Source organism: Macrotis lagotis, chromosome X, assembly GCF_037893015.1.
Source record: "Macrotis lagotis isolate mMagLag1 chromosome X, bilby.v1.9.chrom.fasta, whole genome shotgun sequence".
Taxonomy (NCBI): Eukaryota; Metazoa; Chordata; class Mammalia; order Peramelemorphia; family Peramelidae; genus Macrotis; species Macrotis lagotis.
Window position 1 is genome coordinate 626,683,990 of NC_133666.1, and position 12,791 is coordinate 626,696,780.

Here is a 12,791-nt window from a genome sequence, read left to right on the forward strand (position 1 = left end):
GTTGTAGAAGGGGGGGGGGATTTTCCAGGCATTGTAATTCAGGAATCTGTCCTAGCAAGGGAAGGGAGATTTCCTGGGCAACATCAGTATTAGAAGTTGCCTTTGCAATCAACCCAACAATAAGAAAAATCTAGCCTTAAGAGACAGAATCTTAGAGACTGAGAAGAGGATCATGAATCTGGTTGTACTGGGCTTGTACTGGGCAAAACAGTGGCAGGGGACCAAAACCCACAATATAAAGGCCCAAAGGGTTGGAAATTTGCACTTTGCTATTTAATTTAGCTACATAGACAGTGTAGGTTAGCTGGAAAGTGGAGTGATACAGCAGTCCCAAATTTCCCTTCTAGGGGAGTCCTGTTAGACCCAAAGAGAATCTACAAAGAAAGCAAGAATGACCCAATGAATCTGGGGAGCTGGGGGACAGATACTGCCTTCTCTCCTGTGGGAAGAGGGACACACACATGAATTTTGTAGGGTAGATCCACCAGGGATCTCAAGTTCATTTTCCTTTGGAGTCTAAACCACAGGCAGGAGTTTCTGGTAGGAGGACTTTAAGACCTGGTGGAAAAGAGTTCTTTTGGTTATTTATGTACTAAGAGAGGTTTAATGTCTGTTCTGTATTTTCTTTGTATGTTATATTTTCTTCATTCTGGTGTTTTACTAAAGGATAAAATAAACTGTCCTCCACCTGTAAATGCATTTGCTACTTCTGGTATTTGTAGGGAACTGGCTATCTTTTTACAAACCATCTATGGATCTAAAATGGTTGGTATTCAGAGATTTCCCAGAGCAAACTCTGGGGGAAAAGAGAATGTTTGGGCCAGGTCCCAAGATCAGAACAAAACCCAGAAGAGATCTGGGCTGGGGAAAGGATCCTGGAGGGGACACAAGTATAAAAATTAATTAAACATTGTTTTTGAAGTATATATAATTTATTGGGGTGGGGCAGTTCAAACAGTCCACTGGGTTCAAACAATGGATACCACTACTCCAATGATCTTGTTGTAAGACATTTAGACTTTTGGAATCTATCCCCTCACTTCTAGGATGAAAAGAGACACAGCATATTGTAGCAGATAGAGGATGGATCAGGAAAGACTCAGTTTCTAGTCCAGTCTTGGATACCAGCTGTGTGATCATAGGTAATTCAGTTAGCCTTTTAGTTGGTACAAAGCAGACCTGCATTGATAGGGAGATGTTTCTATACTGAGAGTTCCCTAATACAATGAAATCATAGTTACTGGCTAAAGTCCCTTCCAGCTTTAAAAATTATGAGTTAGAGGTCATAAATATCCCACATGTCAAAAGGGAAAGGCAGAAAAAGAATTTAAAGTTAGCTAAGATTTGAAATTTAAAAAAAAACAATGTTGGAGCTCATTCCCCAAATGGAATGTAAACTCTTTGCAGCCAGTAACTCTTTTCTGTTTTGAACTGTTGTCCCCAGCTTTTAGCACAGTGCCCTACACTTTGTAGGTGATAAATAAATGCTAATTGGATCATTTCACAGGTGAAAAAACTGAGGCCCAGAGAGAGATTAGGTGATTTGTCTGCCCCAAAACCACAAAAGCACTGAAGTGAGTAGCTGATAATTCTAGGCATGGAGGCCTAGGCAAGGGTCTTCCTAGCTGGTCTGATCTGTGACCCCAGCTTGCAACTCTTTTCCTCTTCTGATTGTAATATTCCTTATTTCCCCTCTGGTGTAAGGACCACAGAGCTCATTTTGCTTTCCACCTTTGGGATTTACCTGATCCACTTTTCACCAATGGTTCCAAGAATCTATAGCATCCAGTGGCCACACTCCAGTAAACTATTTCTGCAGATGAGCTAAACCAACTTTAGGATAGATGAGAAATCTCTAACCTGTCAGTGAGTTAGCATATGAAGACTTCCCCTGGAGGAATGGTCAGATGAGAAATGTTTGTTTCAACATCCATGAAGGCAGTTGAAGCAGGCAATTTGGAGTGCTTAGAGCTTGGTTAGACATTGAAAATATCATTGCATCTCATCATCACCAATTATCTTGACTCTGTCTTGCCACTGGACAATGATGATTCTGGAGAAGAAAGTAAGGTCAATGATTTCTTGCAACTGTCTCACTTAAATCCAATTTATGCATGAATCAAAAGACATCACCCTTACCTTTTCACCATTTTTACTTGTGGCAACAGACAAGTGACAAAGCAGCAGATGCAGATAGATTGGGAGTCATAACCCTACATACAGGTGGCCCAAGCCATAGGGTCATCTCCTTACTGGAAAGAGTAGTGGAATTTGGTAGCCCCGTGACAAGCCTTTTAAGAAACACACTGCTTACCTGGTATAAGGAATTGCTAGAAAAGAAGCCCTAAAAATTGTCTGCTTACCTGATCCTGACCTAATAACTCATGGCAGGTAGGGATTCCACCTTGTAGTTGAGACACCAAAAAATGTACAAAAACTTTGATTCCACTTGCCTGCTTATAGACAACATAAAATCCAGTAGACCTAAAAGATGGAACGCTCTTGATTTGAAAGAACCTCAGTAAGAATCACATCCAAATAACAGCCCTGAGTGAAATAAGGCTGACAAATGGAGCAGGATGCACATTTTTTCCTGGAGTGGCTGAAGAGACAAGAAGCACTGTGAAGTTGGAGTAGGTTTTGCAATCAATAAGCTTGTGTGCCTACCAAAAGAAGTGAACAACTGGCTCATTGTGATTGTTACTTGCAGGAAAACATCATGCCACCTGGGCTCTCACCATGATGAATTCTGATGAAGTCAAAGAAAATTTAAGTCATGACATAGGAATGCCCAGCATGGTGTCCTCAGTAGAAAAGGTGCTGTGTTCTATGGGCAAAACAGGGTTGAAGTAATACAAAGGAAATTCAAGATGCACAAATTTAGAGAATCCCCAAATATTCATATGGATTATTTATGCTTGACCTGTGGTAGTGCATTCTGAGCTCTTATTGGTCTGATACTTACTATAATCTGACAATGACATAGTGACGTCACTTTGGTCCTCTTCGAAAATGAAGGACAACAATCGTGTGTGTGTGTGTGTGTGTGTGTGTGTGTGTGTGTGTGCGCTCATTCATAGCTTTATAAAGAGATGATATAACCTCTTACTCCATGACTCTAAGACCACCTGTTTCTTAGTGAGGTTGGTATGAGGGTGACAATGTCTATTGCTGAATGAAGGTCATTACTCAGATATGCTAAATTTTATTTGTTGGTGAATCATTCAAAATTCCCAGGATTCCACTTCCCATTATCATAACTGGGAGCACCTAGAACTCTCTTTCTATTCCTGTCATCTCTCTACTGCACCAAAAAAGAAAATTGAGGTGGAAAGGGAGACTTGTCCAAGAGGGACTTATCTTTTTAAACATCAATTAAAAAACTGGGGGTTTTCTCTGCTCAGTGTTCATAAAACTTTATCAGATTATGCTGAAATCCTCAAACTTTCCTCCTCTAATCTTCATTAAGGATAAAGACTGGTTGGGTGGCAAAGGAAACAAAACTCAAGGTAGAAAAAAAAAAGACAATTTTCTCCAAAGGGAAAGGGTTCACTGGATTGGGGGCCTTGCTTTCCCTAAAGATAAAGGACTGGGGGGGGGTAGATATCTTGTAAGGCCCCAAAGTGGGCCTCTCTTGGGGTAGGGCCTCAAGGGATCCCATCCTCCAAACCAGACTAGTGGTGATTTCAGAGCTGAAGAGGTTCATTCTATAAATGGTGAAGCCTACAACAAAAAGGAGGGAGGGCAGAGAATGGTGAGGATGGCCCACAGCCCTGCTGCTGACGCTGTATTAGTCACCCACCGGCATCATATCCAAGGGATTCAGACTGACTACCCCTTTACCTTGGCACAAGATCCAAGGTCCTTCCTCTATTCTACAGTCACTAGAATTTAGAGTTGAGAATGACTTTGGAGATAATCTAGTGACCCAGAGGTTTCTCACCTAGGAATTTGTGGACTATTTTTAAAGATATTTTGAGGAATCTATTTCAATAAATTTATTTGCCTTGTAATATTATTTTATTTTGTGCGTTTAAAAGCAGAATTCTAAGAAGAGGTCTGTAAACTTCACCAGACTGCCAAGGGGGTCCATGACACATAAAAATGCTAAGAACCCCTATTCTAGTCCAACCATTTCCCTTACTGATGGAGAACCTAAGGTCAAGGGAAGTAACTTGCTCCAAGTATCAAGCCTAATTGGTGCCAGAGCTGGGAGACAGGCCAACTTCAAATCCAGGGTTCCTTCTATTGTACCCCACCACTCTCTCTTTAAGATCCTTATGGAGAAAAAAATCCTCCCTCCCTGTTCTGAATATTCAGGACTCCCCATTCCCTTTCTCCAATTCAGAGGCAGGATTCCCAGAAGGGAAGAAAAATTGCCTTGTGGGGGTGGGAGGGGGGAACCACAAGCATTTCTGCAGAAAAGGGAGAACCTTATAAGGTGGGAGAGGGGGGCGGGTTGGGACCAGAGAAAGTCCCCTCCCCAACCCATCTCCCAGGGTGCTGAAAGCTTCCAGGAAGCCTGAGGGAGAACCAAGGCTCAGAAACTAAATTGGTCTTAAAGAACCTAGGTCTTGGCTTGGGCGGATTACTCCCCTATTCTCCCCATTTACCCTTTTTGAAATGGTCCCTAAGTGCCCAGGAATTGAGGGCAATGATGGGGGCTAGCCAAAGGAAGGTCTCAGTTCCCTAATACTAAAGGGTAGAGGATGAATAAGTGGAGAAAAGGGACAGAAAGAAAGAGAATCAGAAGAAATAGAGAAAACAGGGTCAGAGAGAAATATAAATAGTGACAAAGGAAAGAAAAAAATGACCTGGTCTATGAACTTCTAGGACCCAGGAAATGTACTGAATTCTAGGTGCTTCATAAATGTGGGTAGGAATAAACTGACCCAGACACAGTCTTTGACAGTGTTTATCTCTGGGACCATCTCCGTCTCTGGAATAGTCACGGAGAGAGACAAATAGACACAGACAGAAATCCAGTAAAGACTGCCAGACATGGGCAATACATGGGGTTAAGCCAGTGCATTGGGGGATGGTGACTGTTGTCTCAGACTGTCCCTGTCCCCGGCCCTATTCCCGTCTCTGGTTGGAAAGGTCCTCCCCAGGAATTCTCAGCGGGTTATTCTTCCACACTCCCCCATCCCCCTTTCTGGGCGAAGAATGACTATAGCAAAGCCTCCCCTCCCCTCCAACATCCCTCTCCCCCCACCAAGGTGGAAACAATGACAGCATCGGCTCCCAATACCAGGGGCCTGACATCACGGGGGTGGGGGGGGCTGAAGGGGCTGGCTGACGTGGGGGAAGGGGAGGGGGGCATTGCTTCTCAGCCATTGGTGGGTCCTCTGGCCCAATGAGATGATCTCCCAGGACTCATATGGGGAAGCCCAGAGCTCGAGCTTTCAAAAAGTTGCAGGGAAAATTTGAGACCACTTCAGCAGCAGCAGACATACATCAGAAGAAATTCGGGCCAGGCTCTCACCCCGACTAGCAACAGCACCATCAACATGTCAACTGCTCATTTCAACCGGGGCCCTGCTTATGGACTGTCAGCTGAGGTCAAGAACAAGGTAAAGTCAACATTACCTTAGCTCTGGCATCTCCCCCAGTTCACCCAGGGTGGGATTCTGAATTCTTAGTCTCCAATGTAGGAATGTCTTTTCCTAGCCCTGTTCCCCACTCCCCACCCCACCCCCACCCATTTCAGATTCTAGATTTCTTCTTCCTACTTCTCCCCTTCACTCCCCAGCCCAATCATTCACTCTGGTTCTAGGCATCTGGAGGGGAGGGGAGTGAGGGGACTACAGAATCCAGATAACCAGTTGGCCCAGGGAAAGAGAGCCATTGCCTAGGAACTAAAGACCAATTGAGGGGCATTCTTGTTCAGCTCTGGTCCTCAGTCCTGCTGCCCTTTGCCTGAATGAACTGCCCACTCCATTCACTAGTTTCTCAGACTTCTGGTCCAAAACTTGCCATTGAGGGACATGGGGGCCAGGAATAAACAGCATGTGAGGAAAAGATCTGGATGAGAGGAAGAGGGAAGGAAAGGAAGGTTTGGAAGGATAGAGGGGTCCTTCCCCCTTCTGGGGAAGATGGAGGGGTGGAAGGGTCAGGAGAGAAGAATGGAAGGTATAAGTAGCAGGGGGCAGGGAACAGAACTCAGAGAGGGCAAAGCACTAGAGGTAAAGGGACTGAAGGGCCAGAATCTGGGGTTGGATGGGAAGAGGGAGTAAGGAGGAGGGACTAAAGAAAAGGGACCAGAGGAACTGAAAACCCAGGGATGTCTATAGGGATCTCTAGGTCCTAGTACCTGAGGGAGAAAGGGTCTCATCTGAGTAGAGCTTTGGAGGGAGTCAAGATTTGCTTCACCAACACTCTTCATGGGAATATCTTCCCCTCTGAGGACAGAATTTTGCTTCCTACTTTGCATCCTACTCTAGCCCAGTTCTTGGCACCCATCAACTTGTACACTTACGTAGGAAATCTTAAAGAGCATGGAGAATGAAAGAATGAAGAAGAGGACAGATTCTCCATAGGGGCGGGGGAACCAGGTATCTAATAGTCCAGGATAGGCAGAATCTCAGCATCCCAGGGGCACCACCTGCAGGGAGATGTATTTTTGAGCCTCATCATATTGACACTAGGCCTTGGATTCCTGTACCCCAACATGGGGAGCAAATCTTAGAGGTTCTGGGTGACAGTGAAAAGGAAGGAAGATACTAGGGGGATACTGGTATTATTGGGGTTCTTGCATCCTGAACCTTTACTATGCACCCCCTAGAACTCTGGGGTAGAATGCTTCCAGAGTGGTAGGTTACTTTGGCACCTGCTTGAACTTCTATTCTGTACTCTCAGGAGAGCAGACTGACTATGTCTTTGAAGACAGATAACTGGGAATACCCAGAAAGGTCAACATGTTGATAATAGTGGCCGGCAGGAAGCATCTCCACCCACCACCATTCCCCCATTCCCCCAACAAGAGATCATGGGGGATATAGGAAGTTCAAACCGACTTCCAATCATTGTAGAGTCTTGTTTACTACCCCCCCCCCAAAATCCCCTAGGAACCTTGCTCTTCCTAGGTCTCAGACAACCTCACTGAGTAGCACACTTCCTGATGGTCCCTGTTCCCCTTTCACGTGCAAAAACTCAGTCCTTTGGAGAAAGAAACGTGGGGGGTGGGGAATGAATGATTGGACTTAGATGTTGGGGCTGATGTCCTAGGAGGGTGGGAGAATTTTAAAATTCCAGACCGGCAGGAAAGGACCTTAGAAATGATCTTATTCAACCTTCCTTACTTCCCAGTCAAGAAAATTGAGATTCCCCAGGGGATGAGGGGATCTTTCCCCCTCCCTCACCCCACATAACGGAGCGGGAGCGGGGAGGGAAGGGAGGGGGCAGAGCTTGGGCTGCCCATCCCCCATCGGGACCCAGCTCCAGACTACCCCCTCTCTCCCCGGAGCACCCGGCACAGCAGCCTCTCCATATAAGGCTGCTTTGGGGGAAGCCGGGCAGGGAGGCTTGAGCTCTATATAAGGGCTGGTTTGCTTTATAAAGCAAACTAGAGCTAGAGGGGAGGTGGGGGCTGGGGGATCAAAGGGAGGGGCCATTGTGCATGCTGGCAACTGATGCTCCTCAGGCCAGGTGAGTAGGAAGAGTGGAGAGCTAGGCCCCTCCCCTCAAGTGGGAATCTGACCCGATCCTCCCCCTCCTCCTTACCCCATTACCCTGACCAGGGCACATCAGGCCCTGGGCACCCCCTGCTGGTATGCTGGAGACTAAGGTAACAGTGGGCAGGCTTTCTAGTCCCAACCCACTTACCCCTTTACTGAGTTCCTGAAGCCTTAAGGGAGGACCTGGGAGGTTAGTGGCCAAAGGGGCCGTTGTTAAGATAGTTAGAGGACTTGTTCAGTCCAGTAGGGTCATAGTGGCAACTCATTCCAGGTCTACACACTCTGTGTCTGTCACACACACACACACACACACACACACACACACACACACCCCTCAAAACCTAGCAGTACCATAGGATCACCTGTCTTAGAGACCATTCATGAATTCCTGACTGAAAGACAGGAAATGATCTCTCAGGATCCTCCCAACTCTGAAATCCTGAGATGGAGTTACACATAATTGGAGATGCAGAAGGTAGAGAAAAGCAAGACTCAGACAGACAGACAAATAGCTTTCCAGTAGTTGGCACCATCTCAAATGATGCTTCTGTGTCCAAGCCTCTGTGTAGCAAAAGGGCACGAGAAGGAAAGAATCAGGAATACTGGCACTCTGGTTAAGGGGGTTGAAAGAATAACTTCCCCTCCTTGGGGCTCTACTTACATTTCTGCCCAATCCTCCCTTTTTACCCTATGCCAAACCTCTGGTATGCCTGGAATGGGCCCCCTGGGCAGGTGCTGAGCATGGCCCTGGCCTAATGCCTCCCCCCGCCCCTGGGCCCAGGGACAGCATTGCCTTAGTAGGGAAGAGATGGGGAAAGGAAGCTGGCCTCTTCAGTCTGTGGGAGGGGATGAAGTTGGGGGCGGGGGTGGGAAGCCCTTTTCACAATGGGTACACTTCATTCTAGGCTCTTCTTGCCCTTAAAACAGCTTAGGAGAGGACCCAGGTGTCTTGCTTTCCATTACCACTTCTGCTCAACACAATCCCAACCATAAATTAAATATTCTCCCTTACACTGTTAATCGTAGGAATTATAGGGGGGTAGAAATCCACTCACCATTCTCTCCCACCACCCAGTTGGCTCAGAAGTATGATCCCCGACGGGAGCAGGAGCTTCGTACATGGATCGAGGAGGTTACTGGAAGACGCATAGGTCCCAACTTCATGGATGGTCTCAAGGATGGAATCATCCTCTGCGAGTAAGAATGGGGAGACTGGCTGGGATTCTATGACGTAGACCCTTAATTTGTAGTATCAGATCCCCTTCACCCCCAGATGTCCAACTTTGATTAAGAAATTACATTTTCTTTCTATGGTTGAGGAGAATAATGGAAAGAACCCTGGATTTTGAGACCAGCATTAGGGATCAAAGCATGCTGTTATTTACCAAGCTGTTTGACACTGGGAGGTGATTGGTGGAGTGTCATTTGAAAGCTGTCACTTAATATTCAAAGGGTGAATGGTGACTTCTGTTTACTCAGCAACAGCAGAACTAGAAGCTGTGAGTGGGAGGAAGTTGAAGAGAAAAGATTTGGGTTCAAAATGAGCAAAACCTTTTTAATAATTAGAGCTGTGCAAAAGTAGAATGGGCAGCCACAGAGGGGTTTCAATAATGGGCTACCAATCCCTGGATGCAAGGACCCAGGTGTCTTCCAGAATGACTACTTGTAGGGAGGGCATCCTGCTCTAAGTGTGAAGAGACATCACTCTGGGTTAGCAAGTCATCCTTTGTTTCTTTTAGATTTATCAATAAACTGCAGCCCGGCTCAGTGAGGAAAGTGAATGAGTCCACCCAGAACTGGCACCAGGTATAACCCACCTCTACCTTATCTTCTAAACCCTAGCAGCACACTTGTTTCCCTTTTCTTTTTTGTTTTTGTAAGGCCATGGGATTAAGTGCCTTGCCCAAGGTCACACAGCTAGGTAATTATTAAGTGTCTGAAACTGGATTTGAACTTAGGTCCTCCTGACTCTAGGTTTACTGCTCTATCCACTGTGCTGCCTAATTGCCCCTTGTCTCCCTTTCTAATCTCTGACCTCTCTGTTCTCTAAGTTGGAAAATATTGGAAACTTCATCAAAGCCATCACTAAATATGGAGTAAAGCCTCACGACATCTTTGAGGCCAATGATTTGTTTGAGAATACAAACCACACGCAAGTGCAGTCTACTCTCATTGCCCTGGCCAGTGTGGTGAGTAGGGACTAATAGGGGCCTTTCTATTGGGGAAGGGAAAAGTAGAGACTAGGGGTTCAATCTCCACTGCCTTGATCTCCACAGGCCAAAACAAAAGGGAACAAAGTGAATGTGGGAGTGAAATATGCAGAGAAGCAGGAGAGAAAGTTTCTACCAGAAAAACTGAAAGAAGGGCGGAACATCATAGGCCTGCAGGTGGGTCAGTAGGTCAGGCTGCTGGTAGCCAGGGGCTCCAAGAAAATGTGTAGGAGTGATCCTCGTGCCCAGGGGCAGGGGTTTGCACTTGCCTCTTGCTTCTTTGTTGACTTTGCTAGACTGGTTATCTGGCTCATGACCAGGCTAGGTTTTTGGGAGCATGCCCAGTCCAGTACCTGCGATAGCTAAGGCTCCTGGTTGGGTATCTCCCTAGATGGGCACCAACAAGTTTGCCAGTCAACAAGGAATGACAGCATATGGTACCCGCCGCCACCTCTATGACCCCAAGCTGGGTACTGATCAGCCCTTGGACCAGGCTACCATCAGTCTGCAGATGGGCACCAACAAAGGTGCCAGTCAGGTAAGCCACATGAGGGATGCACAAAGGCATTTGGGAGGTGAGGGAATACAAAGCATAGCTTTGGGCACCCCACCCTAAACCTACTGCCTTTTGAATGCCCCCCTCCACTGGCAGATAGGACAGGGTGCTCCCAACCCTTGCCCCACATACCTGGCACAGGTTAGAACTGCCATTCTGCTCTTTCCTATTGCAGGCAGGCATGACAGCTCCTGGAACCAAACGCCAGATCTTTGAGCCTACATTGGGCATGGAGCACTGCGACACACTCAACGTCAGCCTGCAGATGGGCAGCAACAAGGGGGCGTCCCAGCGCGGCATGACAGTGTACGGCCTGCCCCGCCAGGTGTACGATCCGAAATATTGCCTCACCCCCGAGTACCCGGAGCTGGGTGATGAGCCCACTCACAACCATCACGCACACAACTACTACAACTCTGCATAGGGGCCAACCCAACCCCAGGGAGGGAGTGAGCAGCGACTCTAGAGGCCTGAAGATTGACCAGCCCCACCCTGCCTGCCTCACCACCGTGCCTCGAAGGTGTAGCCCACTAGCCAGGGTGCATCGTCTGGGGACATTGGGGTAGGGGGGGGAGTGGGCTTTGGGAGCCAGGAGAAGGGGGAAGACAGAGAAGAGCTTCTCTCCTCCTTCTCCTGCCCCTTAGGCCGCACCCTGAGCCTGCTGCATTCTCGGCTCTGCTTTCCACCCTGCCTCTTGCTCAAGGGCTATGGCTGCCATTTTCCCCAGAGGTCAGTGTAGCACTTAGGAGGTCTCTTCCTAGGGGTGGAGGTGAAACCTCAGATACTAGATAAAACAAAGCTGGACAATACCCCCAACAGAAAAGCCTCAAGAAATCCAAACTACTGAGTGGAAATGAAATTGCTGTATATCTCCCTTGCCCTGAGGATTCCCTCTCCTTGTCCCACCCTGATAGTCCTGACCCCCAAAGCAAACTTGTTTCGGACTTTTCCCTTCCCAACCCCAGCGCAGTGAGCACAAACTGCATGCCAAAAGGCCAAGCGGACACACTCGGTTTTGCATTTTTGCATTGACTGGCATTCCCAAAGGCGTTTGTTAAGCGAGCACTTTCTTTTTTAAAATTTCACTGGAGCACAATAAAAAATTCTACAAAAACCACTCTTAGCTCCCAAAGCCTACTGCGTTTCTGGCTCCAGTATCTTAGAGGCTCCAGTTTCGACCTTCTTGTCTTTTCCCCTTCTTTCCACTCCCAACCAGGTATGAGCAGTCCATGTATTTGATGTGGGAGTGGGGGTGGGAAGGGAGTAGATCTGAAGGGGGAGGATTTGAGTTTGAATCCCAGATCTCCTTTACCATATGACTTTGAACAAGTCATTTCATATTCCAAATTTCAGTTTCTACCTGTTTAAAAAAAAACGGGTTAGATTAGATGATCTCTAAGGTTTCTTCTTGCTCTTAAGTCTATTTCACTCCTAAGGGGCCTAAAGCACTAAAAACAAAATCTAAGGAAGGAGGAAAAGAAGGGAGAAAGGGAGGGGGAAGGAGGGAGGAAGGGAAGAAGGAAGGAAATTTCAAATACTATGCCCCAAGTACTTTTACAAATATCATCTCAATTTTTTTTTCTCTTGGAGAATTCCTTGGAGGCAGCATTGGTTAAATCTTTTTTTAAATTAATTTTTATTAAAGATATTGAGTTTTACAATTTCCCCCCCAATCTTACTTGGTTAAATCTTTAACATGGGCCAGGCATAAGTCCTGAGGATACAAAAGCAAAAAAAAGAGACTAATCTAGAATGGTCAAGTAGAAAGGTCTGGGTTCCTCTGTAGGGACAGAACCTCTGGCAGGACAAGGTATAGTCTGGGAGCTTGAGTGACAAGGGAACAAGCTGAACAGAAACTCAAAAGCAAACATTCCCCATATTCGGGCAGGCTAGAGTATCTTCTTCTCTACTACCCTAAGACTCTGAAAATAGGTCTGTGGTCACATACACAATGATTCGATTGTGTCACTGAGGGTACAGCAGTTCTTGGGGCTTGAAGGAAAGAAAGATGCAGCAGCAGTGGTCCTAGGAGAAGAAAATGGAAGAAAAGTAGGGTGGGAAGAAAGGGAGTGGTTAAAAGAGGATGATATATATCAGGCCTCAGCCTCAACTCCCACCTAATAAACCAGATTCCAAGAAGTCTTGGCTCTTGCTGTTTCTTGTCTTGATCCCTGCCAAGGGTCCCTGGCGCCTGTCCTGCCCCCAGGCCAATAGGAGAAGTTGTACCAAGGATCCAAGGCTCCTTGGGAAAAACAGCACCATATTAGCCCTGATTGGGAGGGGGAAAGGGACTAATGCTTTGTCTCCTTCAAGAAATGGAAAATATAGAGTAAGGGCCAGGACCAAAGC

The 12,791-nt window shown here is 46.7% G+C and overlaps 1 protein-coding gene across 1 annotated transcript; it reads left to right on the top strand.

The window, feature by feature from the left end:
- Positions 1-5,382: 5,382 nt before the first annotated feature.
- Positions 5,383-12,581, top strand: CNN1 (calponin 1). Its single transcript, XM_074203477.1, has 7 exons — positions 5,383-5,573; positions 8,752-8,873; positions 9,416-9,482; positions 9,728-9,865; positions 9,953-10,063; positions 10,278-10,424; positions 10,618-12,581. The coding sequence occupies exons 1-7, from the start codon at positions 5,511-5,513 to the stop codon at positions 10,864-10,866; spliced, it is 897 nt and encodes a 298-aa protein (XP_074059578.1). The 5' UTR covers positions 5,383-5,510; the 3' UTR covers positions 10,867-12,581.
- Positions 12,582-12,791: the final 210 nt, after the last annotated feature.

What these genes read in the sequence shown, in the direction of transcription:
- CNN1 (XM_074203477.1), top strand. Translation starts at nt 5,511, where the DNA reads ATGTCAACTGCTCATTTCAACCGGGGCCCTGCTTATGGACTGTCAGCT. An exon ending in GATGGAATCATCCTCTGCGA is followed by an intron (nt 8,874 to 9,415) that starts GTAAGAATGGGG and finishes TGTTTCTTTTAG; the next exon opens with ATTTATCAATAAACTGCAGC. An exon ending in GGAACATCATAGGCCTGCAG is followed by an intron (nt 10,064 to 10,277) that starts GTGGGTCAGTAG and finishes GTATCTCCCTAG; the next exon opens with ATGGGCACCAACAAGTTTGC.